Source organism: Rhipicephalus sanguineus, chromosome 11 (assembly GCF_013339695.2).
Source record: "Rhipicephalus sanguineus isolate Rsan-2018 chromosome 11, BIME_Rsan_1.4, whole genome shotgun sequence".
Lineage (NCBI taxonomy): Eukaryota > Metazoa > Arthropoda > Arachnida > Ixodida > Ixodidae > Rhipicephalus > Rhipicephalus sanguineus.
This window is the reverse complement of record NC_051186.1, coordinates 140504439-140529679: the sequence shown is the minus strand read 5'-3', so window position 1 is coordinate 140529679 and position 25241 is coordinate 140504439. Positions and strand designations below refer to the sequence as shown.

General features: G+C 47.5%; 1 protein-coding gene across 5 annotated transcripts in view; it reads left to right on the top strand.

Annotated features, from left to right (window-relative positions):
* Nucleotides 1-25241, top strand: part of LOC119374811 (SH3KBP1-binding protein 1) — a 739328-nt gene that overhangs the window by 208796 nt on the left and 505291 nt on the right. For 4 of the 5 annotated variants that reach the window (XM_049411036.1, XM_049411037.1, XM_037644999.2 and 1 more), the window contains 2 exons: nucleotides 19233-19313; nucleotides 19912-20073. In XM_049411036.1, the coding sequence (XP_049266993.1) occupies nucleotides 19233-19313; nucleotides 19912-20073 (243 nt within the window). The remainder of the gene's footprint in view (nucleotides 1-19232; nucleotides 19314-19911; nucleotides 20074-25241) is intronic. The other variant, XM_037645000.2, reaches the window with a different exon arrangement.

Here is a 25241-nt window from a genome sequence, read left to right as displayed (position 1 = left end):
TCGTCAGTGTGGACGATGATGTCACCATCATGGGCCAGCTACAAGATGAGGAATACGTTGCAGACGTCGTGCCGACCACGAGCCAAAGCGACAGCAATAAGGAAATTGACGATGTCCCGTTGCCTACATCCTCCGAAGTGATTAGTGCACTTGCATTGGTCCGGCGCTATTGCGTGAATATACAAGGCTGCTCCGACTCGTTGGACGTGGAGGCATGCGTGCTGTCGCAGACAGCGAAGTTGTTGAAACAGAAGAAAATCCAGGACTATTTTGTTCCAAAGTAGGGCACGCAAGTAAGCCACCATAATAATAAAGTACTTTTCTTATTTGTATGTGCCTTTGTGTCATTAAATCCTATAGCGGGCCTATATCGAATTATGCCATATATCGAACTAATAAACGTTTTTTGGCGAGTTCAATATACCCGGGTTCGACTGTAATTGGTCAAGAGAAGAAAGAGTAATTTCGAGCTGACTTTGAAGCTCAGTGTTAAATTGCATGTCGTGTGCTGTGCTATAATGTTTGACTCTCATCTTAACAGGAGCCTCGTTTACCAATTGGCAGCATTTTCTAACCATGTTAAAAAATTGTTGCAGGGCCCGGTAAGCAAAGAAGAGACAAGCTCGTTTCAGTCATTTACACTTTTCCTATGTAAACAGCGGCTTAGTGTTTTCAGCAGGATGCGATTTAGGATCATGAATAAGCCACAGAAATATGGCTGTTTTTGCGCAAGGAAATAGCGAGGGAACGGCTCAAAGGGAGCGCAAACTTTCGATTGTTCAGTCAACATTTTGTGCGTTGCAATATATAAGCACAGACATGTGCAACAAGCTTAGCAAACTTCGAGTGCGTACTACCCTAATCACAACTTATCTAAGATTATATATGAAGCAGCGCACGACGACAGGCACAAAAGGAACGAAAGGGACACCGCTGCTTTCGTTCCTTTTGTGCCTGTCGTCGTGCGCTGCTTCATATATAATCATGAACTATCACCAACTCGCCCAACTTTCGGCATTACTTATCTAAGAATTCTCGTTGTGCCTGCGAGAGAGACAATGAAGTGTCCGTGCTACAAAAAGGACCTCATGCTTTTATATGGAGTGCCTCCCACAATTCTCAAGCCATGATGTCCCTGTTTTACCCAGGACCTGAATCTTATTCAGGCACCCTGGTTTGGAAGTATAGTTGGTTACCCTCGGCAACTGCTCGTCCCTGATTGGGATCAGTAAAACGTTCGGTTGGGCTGTTTGGTTCGTGGCTTTTAGATGTTATTAAACTGCGTGAAACAATGAGGACACAAGTAAGGAACATACAGAACACCGCGAGCGCAGACTGCCAACTGTTTATTTCTGGTAAGTAAGGAACAGATATTTTAATTTGGAAACCTGAACACGTGAGCAACCTGTAAATCTCGCCTGTGCTGACAAATAGAAGAACATTGCTGACTAAGCGTGAAATGAGCACCACAAATCATGGGACCAATCTCACTGAGCTTTGCACATGTGAAGCAACCATGTGAACATGTGAGCATGAGCATGTGAAGCATTTTTTGTTTAGTTCTGAATGATGTATCCATATGGTGTGTATTCGCAGTGCCCGAGTAATGTAGTTAGTTGACTTCTGCTGCGCATGAGTGTTCTGTTCACTGTTTATGTGCCGTAACACTGTTGTTCAAGTGCACTATAAGTTGTCTGATTAAGTGCTGTGACATTGTACTTCTTTTTTTGTTGTTGTTGCCCCTCCTGCTTGGGCCTAAGTATAGGCCTGCAGAACCTGTAAATAAATAAATAAATAAATTTCAACTTCAACTTCAACCGAAAGAGCCACATGTCGCTTAACAAATAACCTGAGTAAAGGTCAAAGGATGAGGGCTTAACATCTTTTGAGGACAACATAAAAGATTTACAACAAATGTAAAGATGAATATATCATAAAACCACATGAAGACTAAAAGTAAGTGTCGCGTGGTTAGTGCCGCAGGGGCACGGACATGCAAAGATCGACACGAACACGCCGCTTGCTTGGACGAAAGAGTACCCGCTATTTATTGGTCTCGGACATATATAGACTAACAAGTTACTGGGGGCACTGCACTCCGGTGGCAGCCTAAATAAAGGGCTGAGCTGTGGCGATTTCTGCATGTCCCCCACCTTCAAGCTTTAACGGTCCGACGGGAGGGAAGCCGAAGAAGCCAAACACTTTATAAGCTCAAACAGCGTGGCGAAACAACACGCTGGCCGTAGCGTGTTCTGCATCACACCATCACTATGGTAAGACCGAAAGTCGAGCTAGTTGGTAGAAATTCATCTTGAGTAGCTTTTAGCGCAAAAAAAGGACAGGGACACAGAGGGAGGGAACAAGACCAGCGCTAACTATCAACTGAAGGCTTTATTAGGCCAGAAGAAAACATATACTATACTCGGACTACGTCACCCGCGGCACATGCGCACGGTCAACGGTGCAAACCAAGGCACTATCTCTCCATACCTATCGTTAACCCCTTTCCTTTAGGAGCGAAACTTCTTTGTTAGAAATCGTTACTGACGGGTGACTGATGCAAGATGATCCCCTGATGTGTATGTGATAAGCCTCTGCCAGTTCTCGCGTGGTGCGATCACGGTGCTTAAATAAGGTGACCGTGTCAGAGAAGCGTGCTTCGCATCCACACTGCGCAGAATGCATTGCTAAGTGCGTGAGCGGCTTTCCTTTTAAAGACGAGAGGTGCTCCCTTAAACGTATGTTAAGGCAGCGACCCGTCTGCCCCACATACATCTGTCCACAACTTAATGGAATGCAGTATACAAGGTTTGAGGCACATGTAACAAAGCTAACTTTGTGCTTGACGTTGCAAGTACGAGAGGCCCCTCTGTCTCTTCCGCATGAACTTTTGATGAAGAGGGTAAAAGACTGCATCACTGGTGATAACGATGAGGTTGTTTTTAGAAATGGCTGTGGGATTACTGTAGAGGCTTTCCTGGAACTACTCGGCTTTTACCTGAACCACCTTCGTGGCCTTTCGAGACAAGCTGTATGTTCAAAAATCGGGGGTTTGTATCAGGTCCAAAGTTGCCCCCGTCCTCAGCGATATATTTTTGAGCAGAATGGACCGTGACTTGTTGCCAGTTTTGCAGGGAGTTGCCACTATGGTCTTCCGCTACGTAGATGATTTTTTGGTGTCTGGGGACCAATGTGCATATGGAAACCTTCACACAGGTTATTTTAGGAGCATTCAAAGCATAAGGCGGGGGGTTGAGTTTCACCTGTGAAGAGCCAATTAATTACACTCTACAGCTTCTGGATCTTACACTGCTTTTTTCAGCTGACCATACATGTTATAAGTATGCCCCTCGGTCTAGCAAGCCCCTGTTAAGCTTTCAATCCTTTCATTCGAAGGTTATAAAAAACGGGATAGCCCTCTCATGCCTAAAATCTGCTGTTACCAGGTCGTGCCATCATTTGGTACGAGAGAGCTTCAAAGAGCAGGTACTGCGGCTGAAACAGGCCGGCTTCCCCGAGTCTGTGCTACAGGCTGTTTGTAGGCGCCTGATAAAGCATATAAAAGGGGGCCTTCCACGTGAACCAGAATTGGAACGATCCAGATGGGCGGTAATTCCTTACGTGCATGCTCTTTCGCACCGTATAAAAAAGACCGCCCATAGGTATGCACTGAATGTGGTCTTCTCAGCCAAGAATAAACTAGGCAAGATGTGCTCCATGATTGGAAATAAGCTGGACGCTGGAGACAGAGGGGCCTCTCGTACTTGCAACGTCAAGCACAAAGTTAGCTTTGTTACATGTGCCTCAAACCTTGTATACTGCATTCCATTAAGTTGTGGACGGATGTATGTGGGGCAGACGGGTCGCTGCCTTAACATACGTTTAAGGGAGCACCTCTCGTCTTTAAAAGGAAAGCCGCTCACGCACTTAGCAATGCATTCTGCGCAGTGTGGATGCGAAGCACGCTTCTCTGACACGGTCACCTTATTTAAGCACCGTGATCGCACCACGCGAGAACTGGCAGAGGCTTATCACATACACATCAGGGGATCATCTTGCATCAGTCACCCGTCAGTAACGATTTCTAACAAAGAAGTTTCGCTCCTAAAGGAAAGGGGTTAACGATAGGTATGGAGAGATAGTGCCTTGGTTTGCACCGTTGACCGTGCGCATGTGCCGCGGGTGACGTAGTCCGAGTATAGTATATGTTTTCTTCTGGCCTAATAAAGCCTTCAGTTGATAGTTAGCGCTGCTCTTGTTCCCTTCCTCTGTGTCCCTGTCCTTTTTTTGCGCTAAAAGCTACTCAAGATGCATCACTATGGTACCTGGCTACAGGGGACTGTTGCACCGACTGTCCAAGGTTGATTCCACGTTGTTGGCAGCGCTTCTTCCAAGCAAGCTTGACTGCAAATAGTTCACTTCCAGGCCATAAAACCGTCAAACTTGGCCGAATGTGTCCAAGGAACTTGACGAGGTGCACTGACAGCCTTGAAGGGTTCAGGACACGACTGCCGTGTTGTCGCCGCATCAGTTGCACTTCGGGGAACGTTGATGATGAAGCAAGCAGGACAGATGCCGGCGAATCATTCCCACGGCCCAGCGGCGCCAAGCCGTGAAAGCCGATCATAACAGCCCGTCCGCTGCCCCCAGGAGGTCTCGAAGGGGATGCAACACCAAAGCACCCCGGAGAGGCCGTAGACTTGCTCTCTTGTTCTCGTTTCATGTGGGCTGAGCCCCAGCCTTGGACCTGAGAAACGGCTTGCAAGTGCTGGAAATGAACCAGCCAAACTCGAGGCACAACAAATAGAGAGCACCCAACTGACCTTGAGAAATGCCAGGCTACATTCTCTGATCAAAAACTCCCTCGAAAATTAGATTTGCAGTCTCGCTCGTGACAGCCACGGATCAATTAACAAAAGCCATAAGAAACACAGACACAGAACACGAAAAAAATTAATGGCCTAACGTTTCTGTATCTTTAAAAGGACTGAGCTTTGGGAGAGTTGGTACTGCATTACTACGAAAAACTGCGCACAATAAACAGGGACAAGTGAGACACACGCACAAGCGCAGACTAGCAACTGGAAGTTCATTGAATGAAACACAAATATAAGTAACAAGAAGAACCACGTGAACGATTAGAGGTTGGCGGTTCGATAGTCTATCTCTAGTTTGTGTAACGTAAGCGAAGGCCTTGCAACGCACATGCTGCCATACTTGTGGATGTAGAATGCCTCAGCCACTTCTCTCGCTGTCCTATCTTTATGCCTAGACAACACCTTTGTTTCATGCAGCAACGGTTTGTTTCATGCATCAAATGTCGGTGGCTTTTGATAACCAGATCAAAAGACTTAGGTTATCAAACTTTCCTGAAGGAAACTTAGCCTGCATAAGTGAAAGAATATTGAATAAACTCAAACAGGAAGGAAAGGGTGGTGGCGACAGGGTGGCCTCTGATAAAGGTATGCCCATAGCCTGCATTCCGTATCTTCATGCTTTCTCCCACCGTATGAAAAAGGTGGGAAACTGGTATGGTGTTAAGGTGGTTTTTTCCTCTAGGAACAAGCTTGTCCGAGTCTGCGCACCAGTGGATAGGAAAGTCGAAGGCAAGCGAAAAAAGTGGAATGAATGTGAAATTAATCATCAGGAGGCATTAGTTGAATGCGGCAAGGGTGTTGTCTATCACATCCCCTTGTCTTGCAGAAAATGCTACATAGGGCAAACTGGGAGGTGTGTGAACAATCGTCTAATGGATTACAGGGCTTCGCTGAAGGCTCAGCCTTCATCAAATCTGTGCTTGCATTGCAAAGTTTGCAAATGTCACCCGTTGCTGCCTGAAACAAAGGTGTTGTCTAGGCATAAAGATAGGACAGCGAGAGAAGTGGCTGAGGCATTCTACATCCACAAGTATGGCAGCATGTGCGTTGCAAGGCCTTCGCTTACGTTACACAAACTAGAGATAGACTATCTAACCGCCAACCTCTAATCGTTCATGTGGTTCTTCTTGTTACTTATATTTGTGTTTCCTTCAATAAACTTCCAGTTGCTAGTCTGCGCTTGTGTGCGTGTCTCACTTGTCCCTGTTTATTTTGCGCAGTTTTTCGTAGTTTCTGTATCGTTTCCAGAGAAAGCCACATCCTCTAAGTCATGCAGGTGCTAGGGCAATACAAGAACGAAAGGAGGTGAATAATAATAAAAGAGAATAAATGCATGTTATGTAAGAGGCGAAGAACACAGGGTGTAAGTAAAGGGGCATAAAGCTCAATTGCCATTAAACTGAAAAGGCATGGCTGAGCCCTTCAGCGTTGGTGTTCTCGCGCCTTTTCTTGTACTTTACATCAAAGGTGTGTTTCTGCAAGCAACCTGCCGTTCTTTGCGGACATGTTATGCAGCCGAGTGAAAGGTCAATGGTCAATTTCTATTTAGGAACCGTGAGCCTACCAAATAGTACTGCAGTTTTTGCACGGCCTAAGTCACTGACCTCATCTCTACCTACCATATTTACTCGAACCTAGACCGCCCTCGATTGTAGGCCGACCCCCGAAATTCGCTTTTCGAAAGAAACATAATTTTTTCGAAAGAAACATCGGCTTAGATTTGAGTAAATACGTAAGTTGGCATTTTTCGCCTTTCAGTGTTAAGCCGGCAGTGCGCAATTGTCCGAGAACATCCCTGAGATAGCTCAAACACTCCTTCCAGCCGAAGGAAAAGACAACAGTGCCTACTAGATAGGGAGGTTCGTAACCTTGATTACCTTCCAAAACGGTTCATAGTTTGGAAGAAGCAGAACGATGTGTACTATTTAGATCTGAATATAAGGACAAGGTCTGACCCTGTGGCCTTGTAAGGCACCGAACGCAAGGAAGACAAGATAGCCGGCAAACAGGCCTTCCAGTCTGTCAGGCTGACAGCACATAGCCCTTCTGAATGAAGCAACACTAGGCCGTACTCCTGTTTTTCCCTGAGCATCGTTGAGGGGTTTCCAGTGACTTGAATAGTTTGTCGCCAGCACATTCGTCGCGGCTATTGACTTGTGGATCAGCAGCTTTTAACCCTTCCCGAATCATGCTGCGCTTCTCAGGAGCGGACTTACATACTGTCGGGCGCATCAGAGCTTCAATCGTGTGGTCACCATAACAAAGGCCCTTTTTTCTCAAAAGAATATCGGAGTCATTCGAAGAGGGATAATGCTTGGGCAGGTTTTGTGACATGGCAACCTCCGTTGCGAGCAGTCCGGACGGTTCCTCAATCTTCACGCGGGCTACCAGCAAACGCACACCGTCCTGTTCGACTATCGTTTCTGTTTCGCCACCCACGCGTTGGTCAAGGCTTTCAACCTGTGGATCAGCAGCGTTGTAACACTTGCTGAATTGCGCTGCTTTTGCAAGCACCAAAACAAAGGCCCTTGTTCAAAAGCATATCCGAAGAAGTCAGATAGGGATAATGCTTGGGTAGGTTTTGTGACCCGGCAGCCCAGTCACGGGCAGTCCGAACGATCCCTCAATCTCCACGTGGGCTTCAGGCAAGTGCACACTCTTCTCTTCAACTATCGTGTCTTGTGACTGAGATGTCTCGCCACCCGCGCATTCGTCGCAGCTTCCAACCTGCGGATTATTAGCGCTTTCTGTTCCCTGAATGTCGCTGTTGTCCACCAAAGAGAGAACATTTCTAGACTTTTGGCAGCCGGTCGAAAGGTGACCAGGCTCTTGCAACGGCGGCAGACGACCTGCTTTCTAGCCTCAAACGCTTTCTGTTTCTGTGTTCCTTTTAAGCTGCTCGCTACAGTTGTGGTTTCGGCGGGAGTGCCTTTAAATTTCATATCGGAGGGTGCTCTCTCGTTAATCGGGTTACTTGATGCCTGATAAATTCCTAAATCTAATCGTCTTTTGTCATTTTTTTCTGTCTTCCTTGGCCCTTTCTTGTTTTTTTTACTTCTTCCCAGCACTCCTCAATTTCATCATCTTCCGCACCGCACTCCTGAATTGCCTTAATCAGCTGCGGCTTTCTCTGACTTCTCCCCACCTCAATTCCCAGCTCTTCACAAAGTAGCAAGAGTTTTGGTTTTTTTTAGCTTAGTTACTAAATCCATGGTCTTTATGAGCGTGGACTTTCTTTCTAACTGTCACGTAAGGAAGCGGATATATGAAGCCTATACGTACAGAAAAATTATTGCTGGTTTTAGAAGAGGAAAGCTAAAATCTGGTAAATAGCTGTAATGTATGGAAGTGAGATATGAAGCCAATACGTCCAGAAGTTTATGACTAGTTTTAGAAAAACACAAAAAGCTAACGTGGCAAATCTCAAAGAAAGTCAAGCACTCACCATCGCTGAAGCCCGAGTCAAGCATGGGACATCCCGTCGCTGCCAACCAGTTGATGTGATTGGGGGTGGCCCATAGGACCGGGAACCAGCCAGGCCTCAGCGAGAGCTAGAGATCAGGAGCGTTTATTTAATCACTATTTGGTAGCGTGTCTTTGGAGCGTCTCGACACTCGCATTATAAAATCTTGGTCTTCCCCAGATTTCCTGTTGGAGAAAACTATTGACTCCAGAACAGTCAAATCAACACATTGTCTTCATCTCCACCCCCAAAGGGGAAAGGTCAAGCACCGCCCCCTTCCCACCTCAGGAAAGAGGGAAACGGCTTGACAGGCGGCGCACACAAGACACAATAGGGTACCACACACAGTGAAGGGGTCGCGACAGCGCAAATTCCTGAAAACTGGCTTGCAGTCAGTCTTTCCTTAACTTGATAACGGCGCCGGCGCAGCTGACGGAAAGCTCCCAGCCAGGTCACAAAACCGCAAAGGCAACGCAAAATGTGGGAAAGGTTCCCAATGAGGGATCTCAGGCGCTTGGCTAAATGTCCGGTGCATCTCAGATCGTTGGACAAAGCGCTGCACAAGTGACCGCTTCTTCCAAGCAACCTTGACTGCAAATAGTTCACTTCTAGGCCATAAAACCGTCAAACTTGGCCGAGTGTGTCCAAGGCGCTTGACGAGGTGCACTTACAGCCTTGAGGGGTTCAGGACACGAGTACCGTGTTGTTGCCACATCAGGTGCACTTCGGGTTATGTTGACAATGAAGAAAACGGCAGATGCCGCCAAATCATTCCCACAGCCCAGTGGCGCCAAGTCGTGAAATCCGATCATAACAAAGTGCACTGTTCGCAGTTCGTGATGAGAGAGGCAATGTTTACCGAGATACCGGGCGACCAAACTGACTCCCGAGCTAGGGCTTTGGACCTGTTGATGCCCTGATGACCTTTGTGCAACAGCATCAAGACCACTGGCCGAAGGGACGATGGGATGACTTTCCGGGCACCTTTCAGCAGAATACCATCACAGACGGAAAGGTCGTCTACCACAGAGGTGTACTTTGAGAGGTGCAGCGGCATCTTGGACTTTTGTGGCCAACCTTGCTGACAGAAGGAGGTGAGTGCCTTGCACTCTCCATCGGGCTCTTGTGCCTGTCGTACGTCTTCGAGGCTGAGTGGCAAGACTTCTGAAATGCAGCCGACTACCTGTGCTGCAAAGAGTTCTACTGTGTCTACGGGAGTGGATGCTTTGTGGGTGACATGGGACAAGGTATGGCTAGCAGCTTTCTTGGTATGTACAGCATGCAGAACTGGTATTTCATGGTCTTAAGTCGTAGTCTCTGAATATGAGGCGGCGACACGTCCACATCCATCTTGCCCAGAAGTGAAGCGAGCGGCAGGTCTCGGCGTCGAAGGTGATGCCATGGACGAACTCGCGGAACCTTTGGATAGCCCATGTCGTTGCCAGAGCATCTTTTTCTGTCTGGCTGTAATGCTGTTCGGTCTTTGTCATTGACCTCGAAGCGAATGTGTTAGGCGGCACTGTCCAGAGGGTTGTGTCTGTAGCAAGACTGCGCCAAGTACAGTCGAGCTTGCATATGCCGACACTGTAGTGGCATACAACCCATGGTACTTGGCCGTGCACCTGTCTGACGTTAAGAGTTCCTTAATTTTCTCTAATGCTGCTTCTTGCTCATGCTGCCACACCCCACTCACCAACGTTACTAGAACAAACTCAGTTTAAAAGCTCCGCCGGAGAGGCGGCCCGCGTGGCGGTCGTGAGAACTAGTGGCGCTGCAGTCATGTCTAGCTCCCGCGGCTCGCGCTTGTTGTGATCGGCGCCGCCGATGTACGAGCGTCGAGCGCACGTGGGTTAGAGCGATGTCTGCGCTTTGTTGGCTCCTCATTTTTGCGACTGTTCTTGACCAGGTTTAGCGTCTTGTACGATGACATGTGCATGATGTACGAAGCGTAACGAGGGTGAACACATTCACAGTGCGGTATGCCGACTTGCTTTGCGCCGGGCTGCAAGAGCGGCTACCGCAACGACGACTCCGCTTCACGACACTTTTTCGGACCTCCAAACGACACTACGCCATTCAAGCTTTTCATCGCAAAGATAGAAAGCTTACTGCGAAATGCAAGGTCTGTGACGTTCGTTTTGAGAGTGACGACATTGTAAAGCAGTATCGTCGTGTCATTGCGGGACAAGAAGTTTTGATCCCACATTGAAAGTGGAAACGCGCGCCCGGTGCCATGCCGCGCTTGTTCCCAGCACTTCCACCCCACATTTCAAAGCTAAAATGTTGGGGGTTTAGGCGCAAATCCCCCCCAAAACGCATGGCGTCCCGCGAGAGCCCAGTGCCCAGTTTGGAGGAGCCGCCAGAAATAGAACAGCAAGACGAAAGGCAGGCGATTACCTATATACGCTACCGAGACTGAGAGTTGCATCACACTGACATTCGATCAGTTGTCAGCTGTCGCTATGCCTTCAAAGCAGTGGATTTTCGAGAGATTTTACGACGAGGTATTGAACAAGATGTGCGGAATATTTTACACTCGTGGGCTCGGGAACGGGCTGCTCAGCGTAAAAATTTGACACGGTACACATAGAAAAGATGAGGACCAGCGCTGGTCCTCGTCTTTTCTATGTGTACCGTGTAAATTTTTTTGCGCTGAGCAGTTTACTAATTTAATACCAACTAGCCCAATCCCACACTTTGCTTCGGGAACGGAGACTTACTTGTGCAAAAAATGATTGTGGTTGGCGAGCAGTTTAACTGCGTAGTGAACGGCTACAGCACGAAACGCAAACGGCTGTCGTACAGTGTAAGAAGTGCTGCGGGCATGGAATATCTGCTCGGTGAAGTTGCAAAACTGAAGTTCAATACTGATGACTCTTCTAGCGACAGAGTACGCGTGAATAACTGCTCGGTGCTCACATCACGGCCGATCTGTTCGAATTGTTTAAGGCACCGTAGAAGGATGCGACATAGAAAGATGAGACACCGAAAATACAACTATCCGCTGAAAAAATTGCTGAGAGACGACATCTATTCGATGTAATAGCACACTGAGATTTCATTTACCGAGTTCTCGTAAAATTTTCTGATTCTGGGTCAGTATCTCTTTAACCGTCGCGAAAACATATCTTGTAAACATTGCAAAGCATTGGTAATGTTTTTGGAGAAAGTTCTTTTCAATAAATTATAGACAACATGAGTACTGTTTTCCTAGAACGTTTTTGTATCTCGAGTAAGTACGCTTCTTTGTACACTATAAAGGCTTTTACAAATGTGTTTGGTTGTTCTTGGTCTAGATAAGACGGCAGCGGCTAAAATTGTGGTGGTAGTTATAAAAATTACGCTGAAAACCCTCATTGGCTTAGAAACTCCTATGCTTTGAAGTTATGCGCAATGTAGACAGCTCGAATATTGTCACAGGGTCATGACGTCGACGAAAGCAGCAGTCAGCAGGTCCGAGATGAAACTCTTCATTTGGCCGAACTTGTGGCCGGGAAACTGAAAGTCACACTACAGCAATACACTGATAGCGGTGAACAGAGCGTCGACCGTCGATCAACTGACAAGCGGTCAAGCGCGTCGGCTTTTATACAGGCGCTATCGAACTTTCCAGCGATATCGCTGGTGGCGGCGTTATCTCTCGACAAAGCTGGAATATTCGCGTGCGGCGCGCAGTCTTACCACAACGATCTACTACAATCGCGAAGCTTCTTGAACACTGCTTCGCGGACAGCGTCGAGCGTTGATAATCGTCCTTGCTGGTCAAACCCGAATACATCAAAATAAAACAAGAAGTCGGCGTGGCAATATAGACAGAACATTGATTCTTAGCCAATAAATAAACAACGCACACAGGCCAATGCATACAGACGACCTTATGCATATCCACCTAAGTATCCACCTAACTAGTACAATAAGAAAGTTGCCACGCAGTTGCCGCGAGCAACTGCGCGGCGGACCGCAGCGTTATGCTGTGGCAGCAGACGACGTGCCGATAGTGGCGCAAGACGGAAATGCAGCGCCGCTAGTTCTCGTGACCGCCGTTCGGACCACCCTCCTCCGCTGGCGAAGATGCAGAGCTTTGAAACTGAGTTTGTTCTAGTAACGTTGCCACTCACTGACTTGAAGTTGAGAGTATGACGGAAACCTGTCTGGCCGGGATGAAACATACCAGTTAAAGGGATCCGGACACCGACCAAATGATTTAAAAACAAATGTATTGACGTTTCGGCTCCCCCACGGGAACCATGTTCACAGCAGTTTGCCCTTTTAAGCGCGGCGCAGATTTGTTCAGCAAGGCTATGATGTTGTGATGTATGAAATGTATGGCAGGATTCTGGCGAGATGATTAACCATTTCGAGCAGTTGTCTAATGCCCGCAATGTCTGTTGGAGCTTCCATGGCTTTCACTGCTGCGACCTCGCCTGGATCTGGCCTGATGCCCTATGCTCAGACGACGACTCCAAGGAAGGAGATCTCAGATGCCCCAAAACGGCACTTGTCCGTTTTCATTGTGATACCTGCTTTTGCAAGGTGAGATAGCACCTGGCTCAGTCTTGCGTCATGTTCCTGGCGGGTGCGTCCAAAAACCTGAATGTCATCTATCATACTGGCGACTCCTTCTTGGCCTTCCAGGATTCTTGCCATCTGTTTATGGATGTACTGTGGCGTGGAGGTGATGCCGAAGGGGAGCCGGCAAAAGCAGTGTCGGCCATATGGGGTGATGAACGTCATGAGCTCTTGGGAATCTCCAGAGAGCTTCACCTGGGGTGGAAGCTTGTAGTCTCGTCCAGCTTTGAGAAAACTGTTGTGTCCAAAAGAGTGCTAAGCCGGGCTGTAAATTAACTATGAACTGTTGTGTCGCCGAGTAGGCCAAGGACTTGATCAACCGTTGGTAGAATATGGCGTTCGCGGAGGACAATCTTGTTCAGTTGAGTCAAATCGACGCACAGCCGGTAGGAACCATCGTCTTTCCGGACGATGGCAAGTCCGGAGCACCATGGTGTTGGCTTGTCTATCCTCTGGATCACGCCCGCACTTTCCAATTTGTCCAGGTCGAGGCGGATGATCTCGAGTAGCGGGATGGGGATCCTGCGAGGGATACTTAGTCAGAAAGGCACGGCATCAGGTTCCATCCTTGAGAGTGCCAAATCCCTTGAACAGCTCATTGTGCAGCGTTTCTCTTGGAGTCTTGAGTTTGTCAAGAAATCTCACTACTTGGAGGGCTTGCAGTGCTGGCAGTCCCAGAAGAGGCACAGTGAGAGACTGGATCACATAGAGGCACTGACCATAGAGTTTCCTATGGATACACTAGAGGGAACTATGGCACTAGCGTCTATGGGAGCTGCAACGCATGGCGCTTCAGCCAGCATGGGAACGATGGGTAGGAAATGGATTTGTCTAAACTTCGTTCTTTTGGCTACGTTTGGCTACGCGTCATCTGCATCTGCTTTGTCGCACGACAAAGTTAGCAAAAATCGGCAGTTCCACTTCACCACTTTAATCTCTTTAGGCTCACCAATTCAAATCTGGTCCCGAGGTTCACAATGGTCCATTCTTTTATCCGAAACGAACGCCAAAACACAGCAATAAAAAAAGCCACAGGTGCGTTCGAAGTCGTAAGCACGAAGATTAGGCATATCCATGTACTCCCCATCATTCCCATTGTGGCTGAATGATCGCAGTGCCAGAGTTCCCTCTAGGTAATTGTAGGAAACTCTATGGCACTGACAACTTGTCTTCCCTTGCCACCGAAGTCGTGCCAAATACGAGCTTAGCACGCGAAGTGGCTGTGCTCCAGGGCCGGTGAGCAGACGGTCGACTTGGTTGAGCTTGGCAGGCAGCGCAGGGAAGTTGCTTGGAACGGCGGATATTTCGGCTCCGGAGTCGACCTTGAACTGCGCTATGTAGTTGTCAACGGTGACGTCGATGAATTTGGCTGTGGCGGCCGTCCCGACGCCGTGCAAGTGAATGGAGCCGAGCTTGTTCTGCTTGTACTTCCGCGAGCCGAGCATTCCGAACGTCGGTGAGGCGCGCGGTCACAGAATTCGCATGTGGACGGTTCGCGTTAGCACTCTGCTGTGGTGTAGTAGGCTTAGCTTCGGAGCGACGATGAGAGGCAAACTTGTTAGCTTTTGTGGCGTCAAGATTGAGCTTGCGGTAATACTTGGTTCTGTTCTGGGACGATGCCTTTTCCTTGTCGGCATCCTCAGAGTGACGGGCTTGTGTCCGTGCCTCCTTGAGTGTCAGCTTCGCGTTTTGGCACAGCTGGTCTGAGAGACAAGAGTCACGGAGGCTGACGATGAACCAGTCCTGTACGAGCTTTTCTTCGACAGCAGCTGACGGGTAGTTACAGCGCTTCACATTCCTGCACAGTTCTGCGTAGTACGTGTCAACGCTTTCGTTGGGTAGCTGAACGTGTCTGTAGAACTGCGATGAATCGTATAGCTCGTTTGCCAGGTACACGAAGTGCTCTGTGAAGTGGGTGGCAACGACTTGGCATGAGGCGAGTGACTGGGCGTTGAGCGAGAATGTCCCGAGGAGCGGGTGGGTCTCCGGGCCCATGCAGTACAGTAGTGAGCATACCTGCACGTCTTCTGCCGCTTTTGTCAGTCCCGCAACTGCTTCGTAGTCTTCGTAGCGGCTGAGCCATGTCATCGTGGATGCTGGGTTCGTGAAGTTGAACGGTGCCGGTGGCTGGAGGTTGACGCTGTAATGTTTCGGCGGCTCGCTGGTTTCGAGGGACATCGTGCTTGTCGTCCTGTTATGGTGAGGCCTAAGGCTGGGGGCGTTATTCTTTCGCTCCTGACACCATGTCGCATGGTTAGTGCCGCAGAGGCACGAACACGCTGCTTGCTCAGATGAAAGAGTACCCTCTCTTTATTGGGCCCGAACATATATAGGCACACAAGTTACAAGTGGCGCCACGCTCCGGTGGCAGCCTAAATAAAGGGCTCAGCTGTGGCGACCTCTACAATAAGGCACAATGAAAAAACAACAGTTAACAGAAGTAAAGGTGAAGGAGACGGAAATAAAGGGGACCAAGTAAAACAGTAAGACTCCCGTGAAAGGCTGGCAGCCGTCCGCAGTTTTAGCATAAGAACCAACCCACAGTGGAACAAAAAGCAACAAAAAAGCAACAAAAAATGTTTTTACAAGGCACTCTCCAGGAAAGCAACTTCATCTGGCAATAACAAAAGAGACAACATGCTAATACACTTGCTACCAGTTTGTATGATATGAAAGGCTTCGACAGTCTCCCTTTCAGTCTGGTCGCTCGATTCAATCAAGAAGTTTGTGCTTTCAAGAATTGGGGTCTACAGGATGTGTTTATTCCGCCCTCATCTTTTTCTCCGCATCTGTTACAATGTAGAACCAAAGTGCCTCCTGCATTTTCCATTACATGACACTGGTGTTTTCGTGCCCTTTTATTGAAACATCTTCCTGTCTGTCCAATATACAAGCCGCCGTAGCTCAATTGATAGCGCGTTGGACGCATTATTCGAAGGTTGCAGGTTCAATCCCTGTCGGCGGCAAGTTATCTTTTCATTGAGTTGAATTTCTTCTCATTTATATCACATTTTTGCAAGTAACATCCCCTATACATTCCTTGGCTTGATTGTCTGTTAGTTCTCATTAATGTTGTGTCTAACAAAGAAAAAAACGAGCCCAAGAAGTTCTTCTTTCGTTCATTCATAGCAACGGTCTTGTTGTGGCAGACTTCATGCCTTCAGGTAGTATGCGAGGGATTATTGGTAGTTGCCAGCTCGTAAAAAGATAACGTGCTACATGACACAAGCAGGCAGAAAAAAGACTGTTACACACTCGCCGTCATGGCTGCATTAACACTCCCAGGTTTAAATGCACATACATACCCAATAAAGTGGACAGGAGGATGACTGCCGCCGTAGCTGCATTGACAGAGCATTGGACGTGTTATTTTAAGGTTTCAGGTTCGGTCTGTGCCGGCAACAAGTTATCTTTTCGTCCACTTTAATTTCTTCTCATCTATATCACATTTTACTATAAATAACGTCTCTTATACTTTCCTTGGCTTGATTGTCTGTTAGTTCTCATCAATATACAAGCTGTCACATGTGAGGGAAATTGAATTGACTACCCCACAAACACAGTGTAATTTGTTTGGTGCCTTGTTGAGCACTGGGGAGTACTTCTACTGTTTCCTGCACACTCTACTGAGTGTAAAGAGAGCCGAGAAGACGACCTTAACCCCGTACCGGTTGTCTTCTCGGCTCCCTCAGTAGCACTTCACGAAAGCCAGCAAAAGAACGGGGCACGAGAAAGAGGCAGACACAAACACCGCTTCCAGCGGTGTTTGTGTCGGCGTCTTTCTTGTGTCCCGTTCTTTTGCTGGCTTTCGTCAAGTATCATCAACCAACTGGCCCAGGTCTCAACTCTTCTCCCTCAGTAGAGTGTGCCATTTTGTAACAGGAAACAGTAAGAGTTCCCTAGTACACCAAACAAATTACACAGAGTGTGTTTGTGGGGTGGTCTATTCAATTCCCCTTACGTTTGACTGCTCGTGTATTGGACAGACGGGAAGGTGTTTTAATGAAAGGGGACGGGAACACCAGTGGCATGTAATGAACAATGCAGGAGGCACTTAGGTCCTACAGTGTAATAGATGCAGAGGAAAAGATGATGGCGGAATAAACACATCCTGTAGACCATTTCTTGAAAGCACAAAGTTCTTGTTTCAATTGAGGGACCAGACTGAAAGGGTGACTGTCGAAGCCTTTCATAACATACAAACTGGTAGCAAGTGTATTAGCATGCTGTCTTTTTTGTTATTGCCAGATGAAGTTGCTTTCCTGGAGAGTGCCCTGTAAAAACATTTTTTGTTGCATTTTTGTTCCACTGTTTGTTTGTTGGTTAAAGTTTGATCTAACGAAACTTGATCTTACGAAGTTCCCGATCTGTGAATGAATTTCCCTTCCCTAGCAGGGTTCAGTGTTACCCACCCGGTGGTCTAGTGGTTGTAGTGCTCGACTGCTGACCCGAAGGTCATGAGATCAAATCACCACTGCATTTCGATGGAGGCAGAATGCTAGAGGCTCTTGTACTTAGATTTGGGTGTGCATTAAGGAACACAAGATGGTCAAAATTTTCAGAGTCCTCCACTACGGTGTCCCTCACAGTCATATAGTGGTTTTGTGACATAAAACCCGAACAGTTCAGTTCGGGGTTTATGACAACACTGTGCAGGGTTCAGTGTTGTCATCAAGATGTTCAACCTAAATTTAGGTAAACTTGGCCACCAAAATCGATTTAACAAAGCTATCTATGAAATAAACGAGTAAATATAGCAGTGATTGCTTTCAACACAGACATGTTTTTCTTCGAGCATTCGCTGTAATGCTCTCACAGTCAGAGCAACTATCTGCCTTACTCGCCCCCAGCTTTATTTTAATGGGGCTGCACGCTACGTTCATGCATGGAACAACGGACTCTGCACTCAGTAGCGCCCAGTCTGTACACCGCAAACTCCACTGGATGCTGCAGTGAGCTGGTTTGCTGGCAAACACGAGAAAATTGAAGATGTATTGAAAGTGCTTGTTGGCCATGAGAAGTTTGTGCCCACCAATGTTGCAGGCAAAGACCTCTCTTTTTCTTTTAAAGCAATAACGTTAAAGAGCTTGTTTCGTTGAAATTCTGATTCCGGCGTTGGTGTCGTTGGTTGTGAGCTAAATTCGAGATAGATATAAATAAAGAAATAATAAAAAATTACACCATCTCCCGCTAAAGGGGACCATGAGGCGATGCGAAGCCGGAGCACTTGCACGATCGCGTTCCGTTGGCGTTCGTTGGGCATGCTACCGACCTCGTGTCGCGGAACGCGAAGAGGGACGCTACGCTCGTCGTATTTTCCATCTAGCCTGGCCGTTAATTCTCACAGGGCGAGCGGGGAACGCGGTCGACAGGCGGGCGAGAGGGGGGCAGCGTGTGAGAGGAGAGAGAAGTGGAGGGGACGCGCATGCGCTCGAGCTCATCGCGGCGTTGCGCAGGAGAGAATTTCGGCATGTCTAGCCCGCGTTTCAGAGGAAGAGAGGAAAGGGGGAGGGGAGAGGGAAAGGGGAAGGGGAGAGGGTGAGTGGAGAGGATGTGTGTGGAGAGGGTATGCGCATGCGCAGTAGGGGTGGTCACGCCGCACACCACCACCACCGGATTGAGCTCCGCCTTAAGATACTTCGCATCTAAAAATATTTGGCTCGAGTGGGAATCGAACCCACGACTTCTGTTTGGCAAGCAGGTATTCTACCACAGAGCCATGCCCGTGCTCGAAATTGCTTCGGTAAAAAAAAAGACACTACTATATGAATGTTATGTGGTGTGAGGAGTGTCAATAACAAATGTAAGATCACGTGGCTGAAGTGTGGAATGACTCCAGGCATCAAAACGTGAATTGTGCAACGACTGGTTGGTTTAAAGACCCACCAGTCATAAAGCACACAGGCATAATTATTATCAACAACATGTGCAGCTGCACAGGTACGTGGGTACCTTGCCAACTAGCAAAAGGAAGAATTATGTCGTAGTGAGTAGACATATTTAGGATAGTTTAAAAGGGCCAATTTACAGGCTTCCATCTGTGTGTCCGTGTGTCTTCCTCTAGTCCGTGTCTACTAGCGCTACCCTTCTAAGTTTGAATGGGGCTCCATGTGTGTTTTTACCGAGGCGAGCCAGCAGTGGTTGATATGAAAGGCATAGGACTGAACAATTGTGCGAGCCCTTTTCTTCGTTTCATGATGAGGCACAAGGGTTTTGGTAGAAACCCGGCAGTCTTTGGCTATTTCAAATGTGATTAGCAGCTGTGAAGCAAAGCTACTGTTTCCAACTGCTGCTCGAGCTCATGCCATGTTTCTGCCATGCAGTGAAGCGGTTGATCCTGTGCGAAGACCTGCACCAGTCGTCCTGTGGTGATGTCCTCTTCCATGGCTACTTGCCCATGGCTGGTAAGCTGTCTCTGCACGTGGGTTGCAAATGGTGACTTGTTCAAAAAGCCTGACAATTACAATTAAGTTGTTACCATTTTTCGCAGCAACCTGAAACAGTAGCTGGCCAGAAGAAGTGCACATAACTTTACGCAGTTACGGCAGGCATCTCCTCTTGAACATGCAACTGAGTGCTGTCGGAGCAAGCTCCAGCTCAAGCCTGATGTTCCTGTTGAAATGCATATCTGAATACGAGTAGGAAAACAGTGCTAAGAAGACAGGATGAAGAAAGGGCCCAAACCACGGTGCCATGGTTTGTGGCCTTTCTTTGTCCTGTCTTCTTAGCACTGTTTTCCTACTCGTAATCATGAACCAACCAGCCCAAATGCATATCTGAAATGCTTTTTGTAGCCACTACTGAAACGAGTGGTTAGAAGTTTGTTGTATTTACGAGAGAAAGCTCAATTCGTCTGACTGTTGGGAACAGAATTCACTCTTCATTCGCCCATACAAAGCAACAATAAAGATGATAGGTGATTGAAAGATTCCGTGTTTAGGCGGTTCAGCTGGTTGGGGCCTCCTCAGGAATTTGGGAAAGGTTGTATATTTGTGCATGCAGCAGTACCACTGCACGAGGTTGCCAGTGGTGGCCGCAGCGTGGCACCCTCCGCACTCCTGCCAATGCCTGCCAGTGGACCCGACCGGCGTCCTGACCATGGGGCTCCACGGCCTCCTTTTGTTGTTGATCCGTGCTGTCTGGCTGCACTGCCCGGCATGGTTGGTGAGTACAGCAGCTGTTGCTTTACATGGCCATTCTTGTGAAAGCCTGATAATTCTGTATTGCTGCAAATTGTTCAGTCAGACATATGACTTACTTGTTTGCCTGGCGTGTGCCGGCATCTAAGGCAGCTACAGTCAAATCTCGACACAACGAATCTCAAGGGAATGCTCAAAATTGTTCATTATTTTGAAAGATCATTGCTGTGAAAAAATTGCAAGTGCAACCAAAGGGGTTAGTTGGTTCGTGTGGTCTTGGTGATGCGCTTATGGCAGGGAGACGCTACAAACAACACAGGATTAAGCAGGCTCCATAGATGGCAGCACTTGGACACTGCCAAAAGGAGAGAAGCCCACACTAGGTGTGTAAATCTCACCAGGACACAAAAGTCATTCCGCTGCTCCCAGGCAAGTTTCAAGCATTGCTTGAAACCTGCCCGGGAACAGCTCAAAATACGGTGAGCGCTTTGTCCTCCCCATATCGTTGGGCCTGACCTATATCCAACCTAACGACCCTCCAACCTCTCCCTTTTGCACCACCAATCTCTCCTCAGTTATTCGCTGCTTATTGAGAGGCTTCCTGGACCATCGGATAATGTACGCATCGCATCTTTCTCGCTTCGGTCGCACGAAGTCGGGCTTACCCGAAAGCCCCAGTGTATCACTGCAACGAAGAGCGCGCACAGTAATGCCATTGTAGGGCGTCAGAGTTTAAATTGCAGAATATTTCCTAGCTTAAAATCAAAATCTAAACTTCCTGAAATAAACGCCGTTATCCCATATATGCCCAGTGTCCTACATATAGGACGCTTCTTTGGTGCACCGTCTTGGTGCATCGCTATTTCTTTAGCTGATGACTAGCGCCACCTACAGCACATCAAGCAGGCCTCATTCTCAATGTGTGCAAGCCTAGACATTGCTTGCTTTTCATGCTGCCACATGCCGACCGCTTTCTCCGGACAAACGCGTGCTTTGTATGAAAGACGTCATGTAGAGGGAGAAGTGCAATGTCGGCGTGCACATGAAATGTTTCAAGGCTTACCACATCTGCACATAGCACCCATAATGCCCAGTGTCCTATATGTATACGACGGCTTGAAAATCAGTGTTGCGTTTACCTGGCAGTAAATAAAGAACTTGTGCTTTCTTTTGAGAGTAGAAGCACACTTTTCGTGAAAAAAATATTTTTGTCATTTTTTTTTAGTTTGGGCATATATGGGTTAAATGGTATTGTGCAATGTACTAAATTTAATATTTTTACTCAACTAAATATGCTGAAAACATAACTTAGCATCTTTTATTCGAGTACAGCTGAAGTTTTTTTTATCTCTTAAACATTTTTAGCTGCCTCTGGGCACATGCAGTAGTTGGAATGGCTACTTTGAGAACATTACATTTCAAAGAAAATGTTAATACCTAAAGATTTGTACATATCTCTCTGCTTTGTAATTGTAAAAAAGAAATTCATGTCAAATTGTTTTACATAAAAATTTAATGCCTTTCAGTCACACGAAAACAAATTCATAGGCATGTGCGAAATAACTTTTTGTTGCAAGATGCTTGGTAGACCAGGTATTGCTATCATTGAAAATTTAGAAAAGCAGGCAAGGCACAAAAAAAAAAAACGTTTTCTTCAAACACAAGTGAGGATAATGTTTAAAAATGGAAACTTGAGCGAGTTGGTAGGCGTTCATCTTTGGTTGAAACAGCGCACACAGGACGAGGACGAAGAAACCACAGGACAGGTGCTGTTGGTAGTAACAGGATAATGTTATTTGTTGAAGTCCAGGACAGTTGGCATGGAATGACCCATCACCATGAGTTGCTGCGTTGTGAAAGGCATGTACCGAGCCGACACTTAGCAGTGACCGCTCAACTTCAAAAATTGTTTTCCTTCTATGATCAAAGCTTGTTCTGATCTACGCATGTGCAGTTAACGCCTCGATGAACCATTTCTTGCTTCCCTGTGACGTTTCTAAACAGCACGTTGCATATCTAACTCCACGCAGCTGCGAACGCCTCTTGACGGCAGCGGTCGCGTCTGCTTGCCCTTGGTGACTATGGCAGCTAAGTGTCGGTTGCATTGTTCTGCACCGTTGTCCAAGAGGAACAAAAACTTAATGTAGTATGTCAGAATGGTTTTCAATTGAAGTAACAACTCTTACGTTTCTGGATGCGATAATATGTCTCGAATAAGACCTGAACACTGGACGAAGAAAACGTGAGGACGAGCGCTGTTTTCTTTTCTTTTTCCTGTGTTAGTGCTGTTAATGTAGCCTGCCTTTTGATGCTTGCTCAGTGCATAATATGGATACTTACGGCAACTCGGCGGGGACAAAGATTTACACCTTGACAATGTGCCACTGAGAATTTCATCGTGCCAAGCTATGAATAGCGCAAGCTTTCTTTTGAAAGATAATTCTTCGCATTGAACTTTCTGTAGTTTACAAGAATTGAACACAATCTGCAGATTTATCAGCGTGGCACCATTTCGAGAAAATTTAAAGGCTTTTGGTAGAATTTAGGGGGGTAAATGTGTACATTTGAAGGCTGTTTTGGTGCCATCGACGTGCAAGTATAAAAATAGTGTGCTTCTTTCAATGACTGTGGTTCGTTCAAGACAAAACGTTAACTTGAATTAGTTTGCATCAGTATCATGACTCAATCAGGGCAATCGTAGAAAGAGTAGGTTTGTTTTTCCCCTCAACTCCAGAGTACCCGTTTATTTCCCAAATTTCTGAGGCTATTTATACTGCTGAAAGACTTATTGTTTCTTGGTTTGTTATGCCCAATGCCTGAGACAAACTTCTTTGACATATATATAAAAAAAACGCACAAACATATTCTGACGTGCTACAGAAGGACTGAAACTAGCAAACACTGCACCGGCGGAGAGACACACACAAGGCTGGGAAGATGGCTGCCAAAACAACAACAACTCTGAGCGAGAGAGTGTGCTGCCCTAGAACATCTTCTTCCATTCTTGTGGTTTGCTTCTCGCGCTTGCCGTACCTGGTAAGCAGGTGGCTTAACTCCCCCTCTTGAAAAAACAAGCATCTTTTCGATGCTCTGCAAGTGGATATGCAAAGACGAAGAAGAGTAAACCAGTAGAAAGTATGCACATAGACAAAAACAAAGCAACAAGGTTGAGTCACACTGCCGCGTGAAGTACGGCTTCAGTCGCACAACGTGCACAACCTCTGTAGGGTGCTTTCGATGCCGGGGCGACGAGGCGCCATCGGGGACAACCTCGTAGTTCACGTCACTAACGCGTCGCAACACTTTGTAGGGTCCAAAGTAGCCACTGAGCAGTTTTTCAGACAACCCCTGGTGGCGAACTGGAGTCCACACCCAAACTTGATCACGTGAATGGTATTCGACTTGTCGATTGCGAGCATTGTAACGGCATGCATCTGCACTCTGCTGTTGCGTAATGTGCAGGCGCGCTAATTGGCGAGCTTCTTCGGCGTATTGGGTAAGTTGCACAGCATCAGGTGTGAGCAAAACGTCGCAATCATGTGGAAGCATAGCATCCAGCATAGTCTGGACCTTACATCCATAGACAAGATGAAAAGGCGTGAATCGCATAGTTTCCTGGATGACAGTGTTGTATGCGAATGTGACGTACGGTAGGACCTGATCCCACGTATTTTGCCGGACATCTACGTACATGGATAACATGCCGGCGATGGTTTCGTCCAGTCGCTCTGTCAAGCTGTTGGTCTGTGGATGATATGCTGTGGTCTTGCGATAGCTCGTGTAGCTAAGCTTGAATTCATCGTCAATGAGCTGGGCTGTGAAAGCTGTTCCTCTGTCCGTAATTACGCATGATGGGGCGCCATGTCGAAGAACGATCTGGTCTATGAAAAACTGGGCAACATCGGAAGCCGTAGCGTGCTGTAGTGCCCTTGTCTCTGCGTATTTCGTCAAATACTCTGTGGCCACAATGATCCACTTGTTCCCAGCAGATGACAACGGAAAGGGGCCCAATAAATCCATTCCTATTTGGTCGAATGGCACCCTAGGTGGTATGATCGGCTGCAGAAGCCCCGTGGGCTTCAGTGACGGGGATTTGCGGCGTTGACGTTTACGGCAGCCTTTTACGTACCACTTAGCGGATGCGGAAAGCTTGGGCCTGTAGTACGCTTGTCGAACTCTGGCGAGAGTTCGAGAGGAACCTAAGTGACCAGATGTGGGCTCATTGTGACAGGCAAGAAGAATGTCGTCACGCATGTCAGTGGGTAAGACTAGAAGGTAGGTTTTTTCATTGCCGTTCGAGTTTTTCTTATACAGAACACCACCTCGCAGGCAGAACGACGACAGACGTCGAAGTATGGGAGAGTTGCGCCCTTTGAGGTTTTCGATGATGGCATGGATTTCGGCATCCTTGCGCTGTCATGTAATCAGATCCGTTGTAGTAAGGGCCCCAAGGAAGCCGCTGTCATCCTCCACGTCCTAGTCACAAGCTTCGACAGGTGCACGGGACAACGAATCAGCATCTTCGTGCTTGCGGCCTGATTTGTAGATGATAGTGAAATCGAATTCCTGCAGACGAAGACTCCATCGTGCCAGTCACCCGCACGCATCACGTAGGTTGCCTAACCAGCACAACAAATGATGTTTGGTCACTACCTTGAAGTGATGTCCGTAAAGGTAAGGCCTAAACTTCATCATGGCCCGCACAACCGCGAGGCACTCTTTCTCTGACGTGGTGTAGTTTACCTCGGCGCAGGAGAGAGTGCGGCTGGCGTACGCTATCACTCGCTCCACGCCCTCTTGTTCTTGCATGAGGATGGCACCAAGACCCCCGTTGCTGGCATCAGTATGAATCTCAGTATCGGCATCCAGGTCAAAGTGAGCGAGGACTGGTGGTGTCTGCAAATGATCCTGTAGCTCAGTGAAAGCCGCGTCCTGCTCTTCATTCCAGACGAACGGTACGTCTTCACGAATCAGTCGAGTTAGCGGTTCCGCAGTCCTGGAAAAATTGGCGATGAAGCGGCAATAGCACGCGCAATGTACCAGAAAGCAACGTCTTGTCACGGGGAACAGGAAACGAGGCAACGGCGATGCTCTTGTCAGGATCAGATTGAACACCATCTGTGCTCACAACATGGCCGAGAAACTTAAGTTCTTTGTAACCAAAGTGGCATTTTTCTGGCTTCAGCATGAGGT